The 23,295-nt window shown below is 36.7% G+C and overlaps 3 protein-coding genes across 5 annotated transcripts; 2 read left to right on the top strand and 1 right to left on the bottom strand.

Annotated features, from left to right (window-relative positions):
* The first annotated feature begins 423 nt into the window (after nt 1-423).
* mrps18b (mitochondrial ribosomal protein S18B) lies at nt 424-2,334 on the top strand. Its single transcript, XM_026256986.1, has 7 exons — nt 424-571; nt 702-882; nt 962-1,059; nt 1,167-1,235; nt 1,333-1,399; nt 1,479-1,538; nt 1,677-2,334. Exons 1-7 carry the CDS (start codon nt 491-493, stop codon nt 1,880-1,882), a joined length of 762 nt encoding a protein of 253 aa, XP_026112771.1. The 5' UTR covers nt 424-490; the 3' UTR covers nt 1,883-2,334.
* Nucleotide 2,335: 1 nt separating this feature from the next.
* On the bottom strand, nt 2,336-14,089 carry abcf1 (ATP-binding cassette, sub-family F (GCN20), member 1). 2 transcript variants are annotated; one of them, XM_026256982.1, is made up of 27 exons: nt 13,871-14,088; nt 13,279-13,325; nt 13,003-13,080; nt 12,738-12,876; nt 11,819-11,853; nt 11,543-11,647; nt 10,793-10,846; nt 10,463-10,564; nt 10,316-10,384; nt 9,736-9,813; nt 9,541-9,642; nt 8,930-9,052; nt 8,749-8,849; nt 7,798-7,883; nt 6,974-7,113; nt 6,722-6,870; nt 6,538-6,621; nt 6,035-6,159; nt 5,831-5,943; nt 5,587-5,758; nt 5,423-5,497; nt 4,106-4,176; nt 3,914-3,946; nt 3,657-3,825; nt 3,512-3,576; nt 3,357-3,429; nt 2,336-3,173 (listed from the first exon to the last, which is right to left on the bottom strand). In XM_026256982.1, the coding sequence occupies exons 1-27, from the start codon at nt 13,926-13,928 to the stop codon at nt 3,007-3,009; spliced, it is 2,613 nt and encodes an 870-aa protein (XP_026112767.1). In that variant the 5' UTR covers nt 13,929-14,088; the 3' UTR covers nt 2,336-3,006. The 2 variants fall into 2 exon arrangements, with proteins under 2 accessions (XP_026112767.1, XP_026112768.1); XM_026256983.1 differs by lacking the exon at nt 10,793-10,846 and having other exon boundaries at nt 13,871-14,089.
* A 661-nt stretch (nt 14,090-14,750) lies between these two features.
* cunh6orf136 (chromosome unknown C6orf136 homolog) lies at nt 14,751-22,397 on the top strand. 2 transcript variants are annotated; one of them, XM_026256995.1, is made up of 7 exons: nt 14,751-14,941; nt 17,008-17,257; nt 17,446-18,111; nt 18,277-18,365; nt 19,607-19,807; nt 19,892-19,961; nt 20,952-22,397. In XM_026256995.1, exons 2-7 carry the CDS (start codon nt 17,159-17,161, stop codon nt 21,093-21,095), a joined length of 1,269 nt encoding a protein of 422 aa, XP_026112780.1. In that variant the 5' UTR covers nt 14,751-14,941; nt 17,008-17,158; the 3' UTR covers nt 21,096-22,397. The 2 variants fall into 2 exon arrangements, with proteins under 2 accessions (XP_026112780.1, XP_026112779.1); XM_026256994.1 differs by having other exon boundaries at nt 17,003-17,257.
* Nucleotides 22,398-23,295: the final 898 nt, after the last annotated feature.

The raw sequence follows: 23,295 nt of genomic DNA, 5'->3' as shown, positions 1-23,295 counted from the left end.
GTCTTCCGGTGCAAAGATAATCATCATTAAATCGTTGGCATTTTTTAAATGTATAAATGATGTAAGAATTGACTCAGCATCATTGTACAATAATATAGGCATATTTGTGTATGCACATTAAAGAACTAGCTGTTTTGAGGTAGACTGAACCTTTCTGTGAATTACTATAACGCTATTATGTTCAAAATGGGGGTTAGAATACTCTTTGTAATGTTTATGTAATGTTTAATTCCTTTCATTGAAACTGATGGGTGTATTTGGGTGTATTTTCAGTGATAATACATAGCATAAAACATTGTTTTTTTGTATTCATTTAAATTATAATTTATTATATAAACAAAAATAATACTCCTAGAAAAAAAGCAAAACATCAGCAAAAATTATAATAATAATAATTTAAAATGAAAAAAAAGGGCGAACAATAAACGCGCACTTCCGTTCCGTAAACGTACACTTTAACCTCTCAACAACTTCCTTTGCCAAAGACGAAATGGCGACCTCCATACAACGCATTGGAATAGCAATATCCCGCACATTTCCTGTCATTTTACAACGAAATATTCAAACACAGGTTGGTTGGTTACCGATAGCATTTTTATCATGAATGTTGTTTTATACAGGATGTATAATTGTGTTTGTTGTGGTTATAGGGCAGTCATTCGCGTACAAACACCTCACCGAACACTCGTTTTGTATTACAGAGCATTCGTTATTGGAACATAACTTCAAGTGCTGCTCCAGGACTGCCTCTGAAGTTTCGTGCTTTATCATCATCATCGTCATCATCATCATCATCATCATCATCTGCTGCTGCTGAAAACACAGACTCAGAGACAGTGTCTAGATATTCAGACAGACCATGGGAATACTTAGAAAGTGAAGGTAAATATGATAGATTATATGATTAAATGAAGCACTTGTGGTGAATCAGTGTTTAATGCTGGTCTGAACTCTCTTGTAGAGTACATTGAGCGCTATGGATCCAAGCCTGTGTGGTCTAACTACAGAAGGAACCATAAGGGGGGCGTCCCTCCTCAAAAGACCAGAAAGACTTGTATTGTAAGTAGGACACATTTGTTTTGGATTGATTTGATTGATTGTTCAGATGTTTTTTTTTTCTTCAGTCCATTAAATTTGTATTAATGAGGATGTCTGTCTTGTCATAGAGAGGGGATAAGGTATGTGGTAACCCTTGTCCCATCTGTCGTGATCCAAACATCATTGTCCATTACAAGGTGCGTTTTTCAAACCCGTCATTTTTTTAAAGTGGAAAATGTCAGTTTTATACATCAAAGGTATTTGCTCTAATAAACACTTTTTTTCCCCCTGCAGAATGTGAATCTGTTGCAGCAGTTCATTAGTCCTCAAACAGGAATCGTGCATGATCCCACTCGAACCGGTAATTATTTACTCCGTACATTATATTTCTGATATACTCAAGATCTAATCAGCATTTTACTCTTTTTATTTTTCCTCAGGTGTGTGCATGAAACAACAGAAACTACTTAACAAGGCCATAGAAACTGCTAGAGATTGTGGTAAATTGACTTTCTCTTCATTGTTGTAAATGCCAATGTGCACAAGTCCTTTTATGAAAGAGCCAGAAGAGAAGGATAAATCTCATCATTTGGTGTTAAAAGCTTAATGTGACTTGATTCTTCTCCCCTCTGTTTAAGGTTTACTGGCTGTTCAGTTACCTCATGTTGATTACTCCAAGGAGGACTACTCAAACACTCACGGTGCTGTGGCACCAACCCCCGCCCCATCTTCCCTCCGCTCTGGAGAACTGTGGTATTCTTGGTATGGTAGTATAAAACCAGATGAGCGAGAACTGGCAAGAGTGAAGCGGATCTACAAAGAGTACCTGAAACCAGATGTTTGAATCTTGTAATAGACCTTAATTAGTGCAGATATCATGTATTTTACCAGCATGAAAACGAGGCAGTGAGGTATAGACTTACTGTCTTTACAATCGGAGGTCCTAGATCATGTCACTTTTAATGTCAACTATTTATGGCATTTTGTCTACTGAAAGCGTTTTGGAAAGACATTTCATCAGATGAAAAATCGGTATGTTGTTCAACATCAACTCATCACACGCTGTGTACTTCTATCCCCCACAGCCTCATTTTCATTACTGTTCGAAAATTGCATATTGCGATAACCTGATTACGGTCTATCAAAAGAGTGGTTGTAATTTCAAATTTGGAAGTTTCCATAATACTTAATATGAGAAAGAAGAAAATGTATGTTTTCCGTTCATGTCGTTACATTTTGTCCATGCAAAGCTAGCATAATACAAGAAATCTCAAATAAAAGCACTGATAAAATTGACTGTTGCAAAAAATTCTTTATTTGCTTTTTCCATCACATCTGGATGCATACTTTATTCAATGTATTTATTTAAATCAAGTTAGTCAATAGGTTATTTCATCATTCAAGACAGATGAGTTACTGAACACTTATATAGGTTAAAAAAAATTGGAGTTGGCTTCGAATGCAAGCATAATGATGATGAATGACCTGAACCGAAGTACTCCTAACAAAGGCAGGTTAATACAAAATTTATGCATCAGCAATCACACCATTTTCAAACTGCACCCTGCTAGCCCCTTCAGTTCACATTTGATAGTGACATGTTTTATAGCATTGCATCACATGGATGAACAGAGCTGGTAATAATACGGCCTGAATGTAAGAAGAATACAAGAATGTCAGACATCATGACTAAAGAACAAGCGCTGTATGTATAAACTGTCAGCAAGTAAAAATCCAGGAATCAGTCTTCAGGTGTAAAGCTGGTTTTAAAGATGTGGAAAAACTCCATCCTGGCTCTGTAGGGTTTTGTCTAGATCACCCGACACTGTGCATGCAGGTGCTCCGCATAATCTGTCAACTTAACAAGAAACTATTTGGTTCTATTGAGGTTTTAAAATGAACTTCAATGCAACAAAAAGCCCTTCAGTGATGTAGTTTGACACTCTTGTTATTAATAGCAGCCGTTGTTCATTCTTTAGGCTTGTTGACCAGCGTTTCTCCGAGAGCCTCCAGCACCTCTCTCTTGTAGTCTTCAAAGTCACCATCAATATTGTTGATCGTCTGGTCCTCAACCACCCACAGCTGGCACTGGGTCTCCGTGATCAGCCTGGCATCGTGGCTCACAATGATCACAGCTAAAAACATTCATATTAAATGTTAATAAGAAAGATTGAACTCTCTGGTTTACACCTTAATAATCATCATTATTGTATATGGTTTATATACTGGATATAAGTTTTCATAACGAAGATTTTTTTTACCACAACAAATAAAACACTGTTTGTGATTAATAAGGTTTAAAAAAAAAAAAAACATACCCCCTTTGTATTCATTGATGGCTTCTGACAATGCATCAATCGACTCAATGTCCAAGTTATTTGTGGGCTCATCCTGTACATTTGCATGGACAGAAAATGTTTAAGCACTCATTTTTACTTAAATTCTTGAGATATTTAAAACATTTACTCCTTACCAAAATGAGGACGTCAGGTTGCCGACAAGCAAGTTCGGCAAATACCACTCTTGCTTTCTGACCACCTAAAAAAAGGAAAAGATAAAGTCAACGAAGAACAGATGACTTTGAAAATCCTACATGAATGCATTCCTAAATTGCTTACCGGACAGTTTGGAGATCAGGATGGTGTGAGCGTGGCTCTCTAAGCCGAAGCGTCCCAGGCACTTCCTGGCGTCCTGGTACTGGAGGTTGAAGTTCCTCTGGAGGTACTCTGTGGGAGACTCCTCCATGTTCAGCTGATCAGCATACTGCTGGTTGAAGAAACCTACTTTCTACAGGCACAGGCAGAAGAATAAACCGATTACCAAGGGTCCAATAAGAAACAATGATATAAAGAACGATTTTAAACATCTGCCGTACCAATCGATGGTTCTTCCTCATCTCTCCTTTTGTCTAAAATAGAAAAAAAAAGAAGCTTCATAATAATATGAAGGAAACAAGTCAACAAACATGGGGGAAAAAAAACAAGAACCCATTTTTCTCAAATAAATATTACAACATCCTTGTTTTTTTACAACTATGAGATATTACTTAAAAATAACTAGTACTTACTGGATTTAATTTTCCAGTCAAAAGCAGGAGGAGCGTACTTTTCCCAACTCCATTGGGTCCGACAATACATACTGAAACAGAGAAGTAGTGTTGTCACGGTACCAAAATTTCAGTATTCGGTACCAATACCAGTGAAAATCCACAGTTCTCGGTACCAAAGCAAAGCACAAAAATATGCTAATTTGAACAAAATTACTTTTTAGCACTAAAAATAAAACCAATGCCATTCTTTATACTTATTTACAATTGTGTTTAAAGTTTTTCGACAAGTTATATAATTAAGAAAAACAGTAAACAAGTTTCACTCAAATTCAATTTGTCTTTTAATTTATGAAATGTAAACATTTTATTTTTGGTAAATAAAGGGCATTTGCTACTAAAATTAAAACATGGAAGAAATATTGTGATTTATTTCTTTAAAAAATAAAGTTTTATCAATTTCTTCAACAGTAGTAGCAGTATCACATACATTTTATAATAATAGTAATATTTCTAGCACAATGCCATTGTGTAAAAATTAACTTTTAGGCCTAATGAATACATATTTGTCATTTTAACTGAACTTAAGACTGGTGGTGATGCTTAAGATATTTTTGATCATTGAGGGTTTCTGTAAAAAAAAAAATAGTAATAGTTCTTATTAATTATTATTAAAAGATAATACTACTACTAATTCTACTATCATACTAATGTATAAACAATGCACTATGAATTGATGAGCTGCTGGGTTCATGAATATTAATCACGTTGTCTGCGTTCGGTCAAACTGATTTGCTGAAATCAAAACAGGGACGGTACAAGATCAGCACCTGCCAATGAAATTGGCATTTGCGCATTAGGTCCGCCCACTACCGGGGAAACCGGTATGTCTTCTGCTTGTTTGAAAATGAATATGCATAATTCTAAATGAACTCCATTATTTTGACAGGAGAAGACAACAAAGAATAGTTTACATATTAGCGTGTAGATTGAGCCTGGTGAGACTCTCGCTCTCTCTCTCTCTCTCTCTCTTTGCTTGTGTGAGAAACAGCGCAGTAAAGCGACAGTGAGTCGTGCATGTAAGTTTCATTTTCATGACTGGATTTTGAGATTCCGTCCGTGTTTTCTGCTTCGCGGAAATCATAGCGCTGAACCGGGTTTGAACGGGACCTCGGTACTACCGGTACTTAAAGAAACCTGGTACCGTCACATTTACATTTTTTTAGTACCGACTTGGTACCGAAGTACCGGGTCTTTTGACAACACTACAGAGAAGGTTAACTCGAGCTCACTTGAAAACCATTAGAGTTTATAGCAGCTGTAATTAGTGTGACTTACTTCTGGATTCCATGTCTATACCGAAGTCCACATTCTTGAACAGAGGCTTCTGGCCTCCATAACCAAAGTCAACACCTGTGAGTGGAAGAGAGAGTACACCAAACTGGTCATCAGGTTTGATAAAAACAAGGTGCTACAACGTGTGAAAGTCATAAAAGCCTCACTGTGCAGGCCGAGAATCGGCGGTGAGAGCGGAGGAGGGTTGGGGAAGGTGAATTTGACGGTATATTCTCTCGGTCTCTTGAGGAGCTCCGTGGCCTCGTGGCTCTCCTCCTCCTGACCTTTCTTCTTCCCCTTCTGCTGTTTCCTCGTCAGGACCTCTTTCGTCTGTTTCTCCTGAGAAAGAATGATGGAGAATGAGCGGTAGGGTTTGAGAAGACTAGAATCGTGAAGAACTCAAGGACTTACAGCTTGTTTGGTGGACTTTCCTCCAGCCTTCAGGTCTTTGAGCTTTTTCTCTTGTTTCTCGTACTGCTTCAGGAGTTCCTTCTGCTTCTGTACGTACATCTTCTTAAACGTCACTAGAAGACATCAAGCAGATATAAAACACAGTAAGATATTTAAGCAACTATCAGTAGATTTCATCTGTTGCTGTTCAGAAACGAAACTCACGGTAGTTGCCCCTGTAGTAGTAGAGTTTCTGGTTGTCCAGGTGAATGATATCTGTACAGACGTCATCTAAGAAACTCTGGTCGTGGGACACAATAAGAAGCGTTTTCTTCCAGCTCTGTAAGTAGCTTAAAGGGAAAATAAAAGATATGAGGGAATTTGTCAGTAGAATATAGCAATAAATGCATTTCCATCCACCATTATTCGCATTAACCCTTTTTCCTCACAAGTCAAAAAACACCTCAAGCGAGCATAAAAACTTTAGCGAATAAAGGCATTTTTAATAGAAAAGCAGTGCTTCCATCAATCGATTCTGATGTGATACTTCAAAATGTGCATAAAATCTAATGCTAATGTCAAAGGTGTGACTGATTTTCTACTGAAAATGTCTTTAGTGATGCAATCACTTAATACAATCAAGATTTAAAGTAGGCTATTTATAATTTACATGGAATGTAAATACATCAGCTAGATGGGATTGTTTACTTCAAAGCAAAAGTAATTACTTGTTAAGCCAGATGACAGCGTTAAGGTCCAAGTGGTTTGTGGGCTCGTCCAGCATCAGCAGCGTGGGCTCCATGAACAGTGCTCTGGAAGAAAGATTTTTCTTATTTCTCATGTCAATTGTTTTTGTTTACTTCCGTTAAATTAATTACTAAATTAATGCATTTTTTCCCTCATTGTGCCCACCTAGCCAGGGACACTCTCATCCTCCATCCACCAGAAAACTTCTTGGTGGGTCTGTTCTGCATCTCTGAAGTGAAAGACAAACCAGCCAAGATCCTACGAGCTTTAGCCTCCGCTGCAGCTGCTCCAATCGCCCTCAACTCTTCATAGACCTGTGAATGCCAAACACACACACACACACAAACATACAGTTATCCTCCAGTACTCCATGGATCAGTGTATTTAGAGGACCTCAGCGAGCTGCTCTCATCTGACCTTGTCGAGTCTCTCAGACACGGCGTCGTCTCCTTTCTCCAGCTGACTCTGTAGCTGCCGTTCCTCCTCCAGGAGCTTCAGTCTGCGCGTGTCGGCCTTCAGCACCGCCTGAACTGCAGGAGTGTCATCCGCCACCACCTCTGAGGAAACACAAAGAGAAAAGAATCCGCTGGATTCACCATATCATATCATGCACAAAACAGAAGGCTCAAATAAAAAGTCGGGCAAATAGGATGCACCAGGGCTCCTAGAGTTAACTAAAACCACGAGAAACTATTTTTACTAAGCTAGAAGGCAACATTTGTAATGTACTAAAAATGGCATAATTATATTGACAAATGAAAAAAACTGAATGACAAAAACAGATTACCGTATTTTTCGGACTATAAGTCGCACCTGAGTATAAGTCACATCAGTCCAAAAATACGACATGATGAGGAAAAAAACATAAGTCGCACTGGACTATAAGTCGCATTTATTTAGAACCAAGAACCAAGAAAAAACATTACCGTCTCCAGCCACGAGAGGGCGCTCTATGCTGCTCAGTGTAGACTACAGGATCACTGTTCAGCATCTCTGGCAGAATAGAGCGCCCTCGCGTGGCTGTAGATGGTAATGTTTTCTCTTGGTTCATTTCTCTTGATTCATGTCAAATTAATTTTGATAAATAAGTCGCACATGACTATAAGTCGCAGGACCAGTCAAACTATGAAAAAAAAGTGTGACTTATAGTCCGGAATATACAGTAAAATGAAAATATACAACCATTAAAATTCTAAATAATATATATTAATAATACACTAATATAAAATGCTGTACTTTACCTTGCTCACAAAGCAGCACATCAATATTGGGAGGAATGCTAAGAGCTCTGTTAGCAATGTGCTTCAGGAGAGTGGTCTTCCCTTTCCTGATTCAGACAGGAAAGAGGAGTAAGAATACAGTTTTTACTAGAGCAACACTACCGAACTGACTAATACCTTGAATGCAATAGGGATGTAATGGTATGAAATTATCTTATCACGATTATAGTGACCAAAATAATCACAGTTATCAGTATTATCACAGTATTGTTATAATGTGCTAGAGATGTTAAAAAAGAGCCGAGCATTGCTATTAACTTCCTTTAGGTCAGCAGTTTAATTCCAGTCTTCACAACCCCCTGCTCTGCACATTTTGTATGTCACTCTTTGTTAACACACCATTTGATATAATCAACTGTTTAGAAGTGAGCTCCATGAATGAACTGTGCTCCCATTGACATGCTCCCTACACAGTGTTCATTGCTCCCCACTCCCTGAGCTTTCTGTTGAAGTTTACTTCACTTCGGAATGTCTTCACACACGGACAAGAGGGACATCATAAACCTCTGTAAATAAATACAATTTAAATTCACGTCTCACACTTTGAACGGAACATATACAGTACGTTCACTTCGAACATGAATCATGGTGGAATATCCTGTGATGTCCACTTCAGAGGGCACTTACGTTTGAATAGAACAAATGTCTGAAGCCATAAGAGAAACATACTAAATGTGCAGAGCAGATGGGGTGCGAGGACTGGAATTGAGAACTGCTGCTTTAGGTATTACATGGAGCAAAGATGAAAACAAAATGCCATTGAATCGTTTCTGTAAAACTGCGGTAAAATTGCAGTAATCGAATACGGTTTTAATGATAATTAAAAGATGAAACAGGAATTTTATCCCTACATCCCTAGAATCCAATGCAGTAATACAATTGTGTGTCAAATTTAGACCATCATCAACCCACCCATTCGGTCCAACCAGACCGTATCGCCTCCCAGCAACAATCAGAAGATCAGCGTTAACAAACAGCTCTTTACCGTGGGCTGAAATGCTGAATCTTTCCAACTAAAAACAGATCACAGAAATGAGTACATAGTATCAAGTGCTTCCCAATGTCTCAGATGGAAGTCTCCTATTTGCCTCACCTTGATGTCCGAAGCGTTTTCCAGCATGGCCTGTCGAGAGGACAGCTCAGCCTGAGAGATGGAGAAGTCTCCCTCGATGGCGCTCTGAGCTCGTACACTAGCCACCTGCCGCTCATACTCCATCTGCACAACACAAGAGGATTCGTCTACAATCATGCTGTTATTGTCAACTATAGCTAAAACCATATAAATATTAGACAGAAAACCTTAAAGATTTGAAATGTTGCCTTGGAAACTAACGGAAACAAAATAATTGTAAGAATAGGCTGAAGTACTAAAATAACTTACACTAATATATTTATATATAGCCGTTCAAAAGTTTGGGATCAATAAGATTTTAATGTTTTTAAAGAACTCTCTTCTGCTCATCGTGGTTGAATTTATTAGATCAGAAATACATATACATATATATATATATATATATATATATATATATATATATATATATATAAAAATGACATGAGCACATCACAAATAAACTTTTTACGAAAACAAAAAAGCCAATTCAAAATTATACTTTTTTTTTTATAAATAATACAATATTATAGAAATAATGTAGAAATTACACTTCTATAACATACATTAGAGTATTCAAAATTTGCATACGCTACCATTTTCTTTTTCTTCTTCTTCTCTTTTTTACTCATGTTAGCGAAGGGGTCGTCCTCTTGTTTCTCTTTGGCCAGCTCAGCCGCGAGCGCATCCTCAGCACTCTACAGAACATCAAAAATATAAAGATAGGAAGTGGAAGAATTCACTTTTGGAAAATATGAGTATTAGGAATACAAAAAGAAAAACGATTGTACCATCATTGTGTCATTTTCATCACTCTTTTCCTCCTCTTCCTCATCATCACTAGGAGGGGGGCGAGCAGGCTTCTCTTTCTAAAAAAGATATAAAGATATTGAACTTGAGACATTGTACACTTATTTCCATTTAAGCTGCAATGACTTTCTTTCGATGGAGCAAAAATGTTTCAGAACAAAAGATATTCTGAAGAACGTATATAAAGCACAAAGTTTAAGTTAAGTTAGTAAATTCATACTTTCAGTAAGGATGCTTTATTAAATTAATCAAAAGTGACTTTTTTAATGCTACAAAATATTTTTATTTCAAATAAATTCTGTCCTTTTGAACCTTTCAGTTCCTCCAAGAATCCTGAAAAAAGTTTCATGAAGTCTACAAAAAATATTAAACACCACAACAGTTTTCAACACTGGTGACCATAATATACATTTTTATTGATAACATTTTAAACATATATTCAAATAGAAAACATTTGAAACTTTAATAATACTCAACTCAATCAGCTTAAGCCAGATTCAAAATCACAAATACATAAAATATATATAAATGTATACATAAACTTAATCAGCTTAATCTGACCTTGGGCTGTTCCTTCTTGCCTTTCTTCTGAGTCTTCTCTGGTTCCTTCTCTTCAAATTTCTCTTCCTCCTGTCAACATTACGATGCCCTTTAGGCTGCACACACTTTTCAGAACAACTTGTATTCGTCAAGATAAGAGTCACACACCTTAGGTGGTTTAGCAGTGACTTTCTTGCCCTTTTTCCCTCCTTTCATTTCATTCTCATCTTTCTTCTCCAACTCTTCATGTTTTTCATCCTCTGAGGCCTCCTGTGTTTGAGAGGAGAGAGTGAACCAAAGATCAGAGCACCGCTCCCCAATCAGACATAATGTTAGTAATGCAGAATCTACAGAAACGGGTTTGTTTCTGTGATGAGTGAAGCACATCCGTTATGTAGCAATAAAGAAAAAAAGCAAGGTGGGAGAAAGACAGAAGATGTGAATTTTGAAAAAAGGAAAACTGAATAAGAATATAAAGAAATAATACTAAGTACCCACCTTCATTATTTTAGGTTTAGCCTTATCTTTTTTCTTGGTTATCTTCTCAACTTCCTGATTACATACACACACACACACATAAAGAAACAGGCACATGTGCTTATAAATGTAGATATAACCAATATTCAGCCCAATATGTTCTTCCCTTCTGTATCTGTCACAAACAATGTTTTAATGACTGAAACGATGAGTGCACTGACACTGAGCTGGAAAACAAAGGAATGAATGCAGATGGCACTGGGAATGTCATGAAGAGAGCGAGGATATAAGGGAATGAAAGAGGAATAAACACAATATTAGAGTGGATGAGTTATGTGGTGTGTGATGCATATGTGCCATAATTAGGTACATCAAATCTGATTATGCTGTAAAGATAATATCATGAACAGTGATGGTACTAATAACTACTAAGACAATATGCAAATATTAATTCAATAAAAACTGTTTTCCATGCAATTTCTCGAGAAAATCCATTTTGCTAGAAAATGGATATGAAAAACTCTTTATACTTAAATGATGCTATTTTAAACAGCATTTTAACTATTAGTTTCTATTGCTAAACATGCATTCTATGGTCTCATTAATTTAGAGCCTACATAATATATCTGTACTTCTAAAAAAATATATATTTATATACATAATTATAATTACATACATAAAACAGACTTGAACAGCATCATAAAACTTGTTCTATACTTGTGCATACAAACTCAACATACAATGTCTGACTGTGAAACTGGAAGCACCCACCTTTGAGCTTTTCTTGCTTTGGGGTTTCTCATCATCACCATTATCATCCTCATCATCATCATCACCACTCTGCTCCTGACTCAGAGCAGCAAATATGTTGCCACCCTGATAGAAAGAGATAGACAAAAAAATCGGCGTTGCATCATCTAGACTGGATCACATGATTTAAACAGCACTGTTCTCTAGATTGTTCAGCAGAAGGAAAACGACTCTGTCCACAAAGTGCATCCCAATGAAAAGAAGTACAGCATAGTATATCATAGTATAGCAACTCACTTTGTTTTTCTTTCCTCCTTTGACTGGAGCGACAACTGCAAAATAAAAATAAACCATAATGTTAAACGTGTGGTGTGATGTAAGGCTAAGCGATATGGCCAAAAAATAAAAAAGATCACAATCAAATTGTTCATGTCAGTCGATACTCGATATCGATAATTATCACGATAAATTTACGTTTAAAGGCAGATTTTTGTTCCTAAGTGAAACCAGGCCATTAATTGTGGTTTAAAACCTCTCTTTAAGATCAGAACATGACAAGCACTTCACACTTTTGAATTATTTACACTTTTTCAGTCATTCTTCCTCAACAAAAACAAATGTCAATATAGAAAAATTAATTTCTTAGAATCTGCATGTTTTAATGAGTGATATTGTCATCATTAAACAGGTTTGTCTTCTTGACTTTGATGATGCGTATCTTCAGCACAGTTTGTAGTGCAGGCTGCACTATTGATATTAATAATATTACATTTTTGTCTCTTAGAAAGCACATGTGACAGTAGCTTGACTTGAGCTGACAGTAAAAGCTTGAGTTAGGATGCAGATGTAAATTTAGGTTCATTATCAAAAAACAGCAACATTTCTCTAAATTATAACAACCTCAGTTTTATATGGTGAAATTTTATTATTCTGACTGAGTTTTATTCAAATGAACAGTTGGTCTTCAATAGCAGCGTACATTTAGATCATGATAACCAGAGTTAAAACCACACATACAGCAATACCATGGTAAAATATAACAATGTAACTATGGTTTCCAGGTATTTGTATGAAAGATACATTTAGTATAAATGAACAAATGCTATAACGTATTTATAAAAATATACTGTAATTAATTATATAATGAAATATTACATGTATATAAGAGCATCTCTTATGTGTGACATGCTGGCACAAACTAAGTTTATGGCATTACCCTCTTCCTCCTCTTCATCTTCATCACTGGGCTGGACTGACAGTTTCTTGAGGCGCTGCATGACCTCTGCATCATCATCATCATCATCCTCATCGTCTCCTGCTTTCCATTTTCGTCTGTCCTTCTTTTTCTTCTGAGGCTAAAAATGACAAGGCAGTCTGAAAATTAACATTGTTGACTGTTTATATCTTTATGTTTAAATTTAATTATTATTATTTTTTCTTTATATAATGTATTGAAAAACACTTAAATTGAAATAATGCACCTGTTTCCCTTGTGCCTCTTTCACTGGAGGCTGTTCTACTTTTTCTGGTTTATTGTCTGATGCCAGCTCCTCAAAAAACTGTAAATCATGAAATAAAAAATGACAAATAACAATTCAACTGTCAGAGGTATGAGTTATAAAACGCGTTAATTATTATTTTTGCAATTATTAATGAAATATTATTATGGGTAACTGAAAAAAACTTTTTAAGCATAATGCTGTTAAGGATTAAAGTTATAACAAATGACTCGTGATTTAACAAAACTGAAAACTTACACTTTTCTTGACCTTCTTATCCTTCTTTCCTTTTTTGACATGTTTGTCTAAACAAAGAAAAGTCATTATGTTACACACATCTGTACACATGAACACACTCGAGTGAACAAAGCAGTGGGACAATGCCAAAGAAAGAATGGTTTGTGTACAGGATTTGAAACAAGAGCTTTCTCAACAAATCCAGTGAGCTGGATACTTAGACAGCATTTTCAGGCAGCACAGGCACGTTCCCCCCGAAAAATAAAACATAAAATAAATCGGTAGATTTTGAAACAAGCGCTATGCAAGTCATTTAAAGCTTGCTCAGTTGAAACACGGATCACACGGAGAATATGGTCTTAAATTATATCAGGTTGGCAAAATGATGCAATGACAGTGAAATATCAAACTCCTCACCACCATAAACTCACTTCTGTCGAAGAATAACGTTAATGGGCTAAGAAAAATACAATAAATCACAACCTCTGTGTCTCCACTACACATAGCAGAGCTGTCATCATGTAAACTTTTACAAAATAGTTGCATCATTTTCATATCGTTATTATTATGAGTGTGGTGTAACAGAAACCCACACTCTTAACGTTAACGTTACCTGTTTGTGGTTCATCATCACCCTCCCACTCAGCGACTTCTTTTGATTTCTTTGGCATTTTTCTGCTTAATCTTTTTTTCTCGCAAGGAATGGCAATAAGGTATTGAAATTAGACTAGAGGATGTCTCACAGATGACAATGCACACGAGCACACTGTAGCTCACATCACATGCGGCCTAAGCGCGCAGTGCTACTGTGGTGCTACACACTCAAACGCCGGGACCTCGGTTCGCGACAGCGCCACAAGCTCACTCAGGCCACCCAATGAACTGCACTGGCGTTGCCTAAAACGAATGATTTCAAATTTAAAGTCAATTAAAGTCTGCTACCGTGTATATAATATAATATAATATAATATAATATAATATAATATAATATAATATAATATAATATAATATAATATAATATAATATAATATAATACTTTATTTTAGTGTTCTTGTTACCCGTTACATTTACTTACTTATTAGCAATAAAAATACGCACAGTTTTACAAGCAACTACCAAAGCCAAAGGATGACCCATATATTGTTGACTGATATCTGTGACCTAATATAATATAATATAATATAATATAATATAATATAATATAATATAATATAATATAATATAATATAATATAATATAATATAATATAATATAATATAATATAATATTAATTCCCACTGAGAAAGTAATATCAGAAATACTGTAATAAAATCTGAAACAAAAGTCGGTGCTCTTTCATGACAATGTACAACATGAGTTTAAGACTTTTATTTTGAAAAGAGAGAGCCGCAATAGTTGAAACTGGGCGTGACTGTCTTGCAGTATGTCGCTCTCGCCGCTGAATGCCGCTCTAATGGGCAGTTTTCGTTTCTAGAAGGCGTCAATGTGATGTGCGCATGCGCAGAAGCGCAGACATGCGCTGGACAAGGACATAAGGAGAGTGACATTTGTGTAACGTTGACTACTAATTCGTGTTCTTTCTAAATCACATCAAAATTAGCGTCAATCAGATTTGGATACAATCTCGCATCTCTGCACAGTGAGCTGACGCTTCACATCATTTTCTCAGATTCACGGAGGACAGGTAATGTAATGCATTTCATGTTTACAAGCAGGACAGCTAACAACTGACTGGGATGTAAGTTAACTTACAGATATGAAGACTAACAAGCTAACGTTAACTATTATCTGCCCAACCCAATCAGACAATAAACCTATGATCTTTGTTCGCTTTCAGCCGAGGCACTATCCTCTTTATAATCGGTCAGTTTGTTTCGAAAAGTATTGGTTGTATTTGTGAGGTTGTCAGCTGAGTTGACAGTGTTGATTTGTAATGTGTGACCAAAGCGTGATGTACATGTATCAGGCTGGGTCTGATCACTGTAAATACCTGTAAATATAACATATTTTTCTAATCTAAAACGTGGACAAGGCTTGTTTTAATTCAAACGGATGACTGAACAATATACTACACACCTCAACTCTTTCTTATTTTGTTATACAAGAACTACTGTGCAAAAGTATTAGGCCACTAGTATTTTCACCAATAGAAAATGGTTTTAAGTCAGTTATTTCTGTCTTTTGCTGTAGTGTGTCAGTAGTAAATATCAGTTCACATTTCCAAACATTGTTTTTGTCATTAATTGTAATAATCCAGTGAGATTTTAGTTTGCACCAGGAGTCTGACAGCAGCCAGAGATCTGATCTCACCATCATCAGTTTGTCTGGAATAACATGAAGAAACAGAACAAACTGAGACAGACTCAATCCAGAAGAACTGTGGCAATGTCTCCAAAATGTTTCAAGAAACCTGCAAAGCTACCTGAAAAACAATGCACAAGTGCCCCTAGGACAAAAGCTTTAGCACATAGTGTGGTCACACCAAATGCTGATTTAATTTAGTTAAGTTAATGGAAGTTCAGTAATAAAATCACACAAGTGCCTAAAACTTTGCACAGTACTGTAGCTTTGCAGGTTTCTTGAAGCATTTGGAGTCATTGCCACAGTTCTTCTGGACTGAGTGTTTTTAAAATGTTTGTTGGTGAAAATACTAGTGGTCTAAGAGTTTTTCACAGTACTGTATATTTCTGAATTAAGGTCTTCTTAGATTGCTTTTAGTGCATCCAGAGATGCAGCACGCCATAATTCACTAGTTTTTTCAGACACTGTCTTTGTGATCAGATTTTTCACCTCTTCTGCTCTACTGCTCAGACAGCATTTTTAGACATCTAAATGTGCTGTACACACCTGACAGCCAAAAATGCTAAGTAGGCATCTCACTAGGTTTGGCTTGTAGCCTTTCCTTCTGAAACTTCTGTTGCCTCTGGCAGTAATGTAGGTTGTGTGCTCCTGCAGTACAAGAGTTAATCTCTCACCTGGGATGTAAAAGTAACTGTAGGACATGTCAATGACATAATGTAATTTAGCCCATATGTCGTCTTTTTATTGGAAGATTTACTGATCCTAATTTGTTTGTGTTTTCCATTTGTCTGCATTGTAAGAGTTTTGCACTCATGACTAATGATGTGTGCCTATTCAGAATTGTAGATTTTATTTTGAAAGAAATTAAAGGGGTTGTCTAATGCTTTTTCATGCATTATCATTTATTTACACCTTTAAAGAGTCGGATTCTCATTTTAAACATGCCCAAATCTTAAAAAAAAGAGTTGGATGTATGACAGAGTATATCTGTGCCAAATATGTCCCTGTATGACATCATAGACAGCGGAAATACTTTTACGGGCGCTTCTCCAGGAAGAGAATGTTCAAACATTAATTCCATCACATCCCACAGTAGACAAAACATAGTTAATGAATATATGAAAACCAATAGACTTAACAGAAGGAGCATTTTGAAAATGTATGTGTAGATACTAGGTCACAGAGGGATAGAGGGCAATGAAGTGGTGGGTGGGTTAGCAAAACAGGCTTTGGAAACTGAGGAGATTATGAATAGGCTATTTCACTTGGTAAATATGAAGCAAAAGTAATAATAAAAGTTTATTTCATTAAAGAATGGCAACAAAAATGGCATATGGCTCACACAGGAAGTCAACTTAATGAAATACAGCGAGAAGTTGGAGTATATCTGAATATCTGGTGTTGTCAGTGTGATTTAAATGTAATAATAATTTTTTTGGCCCAGGTTAGGTTTTGAAGGACAAAGGTTTCTGTCTCTGTGAATGGATGAGTAACCAGAGGCAGCGCTGGATGGGAGAGTTCACGTTGCCTCCTCTTTGAGTAGCCTGATGATGTCATCTTACTGAGACTCCATCGAGGTCAACACAGCACCTTGACTTGAATGGCTGTGTGCAGAGGGGGTGTCTCTCTTTGGGTGGGGTGTGTCAGGAACCATGGTGGCAGACAACCAATGCCGAAACAGTGCTGGAATTTATGTCAGGTGCACATTGTATCTATTTACCCCCACAAATGAAATGTTTAAAATATTATTTGACTGTTCACCTAAATACCATATACCGTGTAACAAAAATACACTACCGTCCAAAAGTTGTTGTTTTTTTTCTTAAGAAATGCATTAAATTGATCAAAGGTTTGGACCGATCTAATCAAATTCTGTCTGATTTGCAGACAACCGAATTTCACTTAGGTAGGACTGTGAGCAGTGCATCATGGAACTTGGTTCCTCCAAACAGTCTACACTACCTGTCCATTAAACAGCCATCCCTGTCCCATCCCTTCCACCATGCGTGCCAGCCGAACCGAGCGGCCAGCCTAGAGGAGGAGGAATGGGAGGAGTCCATCAGCTTGCCTGTCCTGCTCAAACCCGGAGAGACCGATGAGCAGCACACCGTGGTGGAAGTGCCCTTTCTTGGGCCGGCCAAACTAAGTGAGCTCCTTGCTTTGAGACCCAACAGACCATTTGACTTGCTTTTTCCTTTAACTACTGTTGATGGAAGCAGAGAGGATGATATTAGCATTACCGGAAAGGATGGGACTGATGAAAACCAGCCGAAGGAGAGAGGCTCCTTCAGGAGTCTGTTTGAGACCGAGAGGTGCCCTGCACCTTTTATGTTGGGATCTCGCTTCTATTGCTTTCACTGCCCCGGGATGGAGTCTGTCTCAGAGATTGGGGTCAAGCCAAGAAAGGGACAAGATGAGCAGAGTATCTATCCGGCCCTCAGTGTCATGCATTACAGCCACGCTGAGACTGAGAGAGTGGACGAGAGCTCTAGCCAGAGAGACATGGAGGATGAGGAGAAACTGGCCCTCATGCATGAGAAGCTGAGGGTGGAGGTAAGACAAGTTTAAGGGAACCACTGGAACATGGAACATTTGTAGACAAATGAATGGGAGAAATAATGCTTCATGTGGAGGCTGTATTACATTTATGATACCTTTTTAATAATGTAATTGCAATGAAATCTCGACTAATAGTTATGGTTCCACATTGTGTTTCAGCTTCCTAGTTTCTTTGTGAAAAATCATGACTACAGCATATACTCTGAAGATGTTGAGTTCATCAATGGTCTTCTGAACACCAAAACAAGGTAAACCTGAGAGGAAGTCATACTAGCTGTCAGTGAACCCCTGTGACTATTGTTTTAAACTATAAAAGACTTTATAATATATAATAACATAAGTCGTATTTCATGTTCCCTCTAAACCATATGTGACCCTGGACCACAAAACCAGTTTTAAGTTGCCGGGGCATATTTTCAACAATAGCCCAAAAAAAACATTGTATGGGTCAAAATTATCCAAAATCATTAGGATATTAAGTAAAGATCATGTTCCATGAATATATTTTGTAAATTTCCTACCTTAAATATATCAAAGCAAAATTTTGATTAGTGATATGCATTGCTAAGAATTCATTTGGACAACTTTAAAGGCGATTTTCTCAATATTTCAGATTCTCAAATAGTTGTATCACGGCCAAATCTTGTCCGATCCTAATAAACCATACATCAATGGAAAGCTTATTTATTCAGCTTTCAGAGTATGTATAAATCTTAATTTCGAGAAATTGACACTTAAGACTGGTTTAGTGGTTCAGGCTCACAAATGTTTTCCTGGGATCGAGACAGGCACATTCAACTGAATCTTTGCTTGAAGATAATCACTTGTTTAATTCTGTGTAATTCGCAACAAATTATGCACACCTTCTGGTCAATAACAAAAACTAACCTCATTATAAGGCGATATCTGATATTTGATCTTAGAAATTTGACCATTTTTTTCCCTAACCTTTTTAATGTGTCATCTTTTATTTCAAATTCATACATTTATATTTATAAACTTAAAAAAAAATGTTGCATCAAGACATTTTTATGTCTCAAGATTTGTTCTCAAACCTTTGTTGGATTTCTTTTTTTTTTTTCTCCTACTAAGCATTTTCTGCAAGCAAGTAAAAAAAAAAAAACTGACAGTTTTAAGTTTTTCCAAGCAAAATGTAAAAAAAAAAAGACTAAATCCAAAAAATAAAATATAAAATAAATCATGGGTGGTTTTGTTTGTTATTTACACTTTTGTTAATTGCACACTGCTCCAGCTGTGTGTTCATGGTGTGTGTGTGTGTTCACGGTGTGTGTGTTTTCACGGTGTGTGTGTGTTCAGGGTATGTGTGTGCACTTTAGATGGGTTAAATGCAGAGCATGAATTCTGAGTGTGGGTCACCATACTTGACTGTTTGTCACATCAATTTCACTTTTAATAGTTTCGATTGAATGACTGGTTTTGGCTTATATCTGACTGGTTTAAAGATCTGTTTTTCTGTCTGTCTCTGAAGGGGTCGAGTAGTGTACCAGCTGACTCTGACGATCTGGCGATTGATGTGTCTGTGTTACTATGCGGAGGCTCAGCTGGAAGTGCTGAAGCTGACCAAGCATCCAGAAGACGGCTCCATCAAAGCTCGCTGGAGAGTCAAAGGCCTGCCCTTCCACTCCGTTCTGATCTTCTTCTACAAGAAAGACAAGAGCCACCTCTACAGGTGAGACATGCTGTGACAGCCTAGCAAAACCTTGCCCTGTGCTCATCTTTGTGTAGTCTTATTTATTTATTTTTTTCTGTTCAGAACATATGACGCATTCTCCACCTTCTATGTTGGCTCTGATGGACGAATACATAGGCATAAAGTTGAAAAGGTGAGGTTTTCTTACTACTCCATATTTTTTGAATATCCTTATTTTCAAACAAAGTGTAAGTGAATAGAAATTTCCATGTTACACTTCCGTTCAGCACTTTTTTTGCGTTAATAAAACTTTCCCCCCATTTACTTGAACAGGGATGGATATTTCAATGTGCTTTCCCCTAATTTTGAACAGATTAATGTTTCATTTTCTAGCTTAAGAAATGTGAAAAGGGGAGACGGTTTTGTTTTAAAGTGCTCCGTGAAAAACCAGGAAAGAAATGTGAGTGAGGATTCAGAGCTAAAAATAGGAGCGCAGACCACATCTGCAGTGTTGTCTTTTTTATATTAATACAGCAAAATTCAAAGAAAAAGAAAGCTAGCTGACTAAGAATTCTGTCACAGACATTCCCTTAAGACTGCCACATTAAAACAGCAAGATTTATATTATTTTCCTAACAGTTAAAATAAAAAATAGTATTATGGAAAATTTACATCTTTTCTGTGTGATTTAACACTTTAGATTTAGATTATTAATATATTGATAATAATTTATTATTTTTAAATGCATTTAAATGGATAGTTAACCCCCCAAAATGAAAAATGACTTATTTACTTAACTTCGGTTGTTCCAAACTTGTTTTGTTTTTGTTTTTTGTTATTCTGATGATCACAAAAGAAGATATTTTGAAGAATGATGGTGCTGCTCCCCATCTACATTCACAGTATGGGAAAAATAAAATACTATGGAAGTCAATGGGGAACAGCAACTGTTCGGTTACCAAATACTTCAAAATATCTTCTTTTATGTTCTGTAAATGAAAGAATCTCATACAGGTTTGGAACAGCCTGAGGCGGAGTAGATGACAGTTTTGATTTTTGGGTGAACTGTCCCTTTAAGTCATCCTGCGGCCCCCTGGGACATCTACCGAGGCTCTCTGATTGAAAAACAAACACTTGATCATTTCATCTCCGGTTTAACTTTAGTGTGTATCTATGTTGGTAGGTTATGGAGGCTCGTCCTCCCTTGCTGCCCAAAGTGACGTCAGTGCTGGCCGGGGCGCTGGTGGCGCTGGGCGTTCAGGAACATCGTCCCGCCCTCAACCTGCTCCCTCTCCTGCTGTCCTCCCTCCGACAGACCCGAGCCTGAGCCGCAGAGCAGCACCAGAGCCATTCAAAAGACTGAAAAAGATGCAGTGCTGTATTGTGTGGGTTGAGTGAATGAGATATTGCTAGCCAGTTTTTTGGGGGTAAATCCACAGGAACAAGAACAAACGAGTTAAAACTCTTCTCACTTGAAACAATCTTTCTGTGCTCTTTAATTTCGATTTTGACTCGTAACAGGTTTCAGAGAGTAACACCTGAGGGCATCACCTAACTAGGATGTTAACTAACGCACAACTCTTTAACAAACAGGTTTTGATGTCCCAGTGCATTACTGTACAGGTATATTCAAACCCATCTCTAAATACATCGTCAGCTCGGCTGTAAAACTATGTCTTTTGAAGCACATGCCTGATAAATGTTCAAGATGGTTCAGCTCACATTCACAGTAATAAATCACCAGAAAGATTGCTCATGATTTTTAAGTCTTGATCATCTCACATTGTAATAAATAATTCTATATTTTTTGTATTTATATATTAATCTGAGTTTTCATCAGTTGCACTGGTTTAAATGTTGTAGAGGAAGGTGCCTATAAACCAGCCGGTTCCTTTAGTAGCAGAAGTCAATGAATGTCTTTAGAGTTGTTGCCTTTAAGGGAAAGTGATGCCAGGGACTGCCTTTGAGTGTAGCGAGTTTAGTTTCCTGTCTGGACTTGTTCTTGTTTGCCCATACCTTCCTTATTTAATTTTTTTTTCCCAATATGCAAGTCACACAGTATAAGTTACAAGCCAATATAGCTCCCTGGATAAATGCATTGCCAAATCTGCACTGGTCTTGCCGTGCCGTCCATATAAGATAAGTCAACACTTATTTGAAAAACCCATGTTTTCAATTTTTTTCCTCATTGAAATATGTTCAGAAGTGTATTTGCATCTGAAAAGCAACACGAAGGTTATTTTTCTCCAGGTTAATAGGTCACTTTAGCTCAGTAATGACTGTAATGTGATAAAACACTCTCCTCCCATAGTCTGTTTTAATAAGAACAGTTTCAACTGCTTGAGCTTCCTGTGGTAAAGACATAATCAAACACTTTAATGGACTTTCTTTGTCCCAAAGTAGTCAGAACACATCTGTCTCAAATTCTTGTGCTTTTGAATGGACAATAAAAGCATGAAACGCTGTCACTCCACAATCTGTGCAATTTAAAATCCTAAAAGAAAGAACCTGTTAAAGCAGATCCATATAAAACATTGCTGAGTAATTGCTCTGGTGGTCAATTCTGCACCATTTACCCAAAAACCTGTGTGAATATGTTGTGTGACAAATAAATGCATAATGACATCAATATTTTTGGTCTCTGTTCTTCTCTCTTGTCTAGAAACTTGATTCTGCTAAATAATGTTGAATTTGTTGCATTTAAGGTACTATATATATGATTTTACTTTTGTGCGGTTCAAATAGGACTTTAAACTTAATCATGGTTTCCATATATATGAACTGTTTTCAATATTGACAATGCAAAAAATGCAATTCAGCATGTAAGAATGATTTCTGAAGGATCATGTGACACTAAAGACTGGAGCAATGGCAGCTTTGCATCACAGGAATAAATTACATTTTACAGTTCTTTCTAGATTGCAATAACTTTTCATAATTGTACAGCTTTTACTGTAAGTTTGATCGATTAATGTAGACTTGGTAAGCATAAGAGACATTTAAAAAAATCTTACCAACCCTTAAATTTGGAATGATAGAAAAATGTTAATTATTTATTAAAATGTCCAATTTATTTTATATTAGCATTTTGTCAGCCATGTCACTAAAGTTTGACTTAAGTTTAATAAATAAATGAAATAAAGTTTAAATCATATTAACTGAATATGGGTCACAGGGTTGCAAATTTACTATAAATGAAATCATTGCTCAACTAGCAATTTAGGGACCAAAAGTTGGATTATTTGTGCAATGTGCCATATCCACAGAAAAGTCATTGTTTTTTTTAACTAAACCATCTGTGCTTCCCTGGCCGGACATATGGAGGCAGACAAAGCTGTTTCTTTAAAACAAGAAGTAATTCTAGACTTGGACAGTTTTATTTTGTAACAGTCACATTCGTGGACAACATGATGGAGCCAACAAGATGTTTTTGGCATGTAAGAAATAATAACAAACAACAGCTCTATGGCATCACTATGACTAAAATGTGCAGTGCTGTAAATCTAATCATATTCACCATGTTTGGA

The sequence above is a fragment of the Carassius auratus genome, unplaced genomic scaffold (genome assembly GCF_003368295.1).
Source record: "Carassius auratus strain Wakin unplaced genomic scaffold, ASM336829v1 scaf_tig00214186, whole genome shotgun sequence".
Lineage (NCBI taxonomy): Eukaryota > Metazoa > Chordata > Actinopteri > Cypriniformes > Cyprinidae > Carassius > Carassius auratus.
The sequence above is the reverse complement of the archived record's forward strand: the minus strand, read 5'-3'. Positions and strand labels throughout refer to the sequence as shown.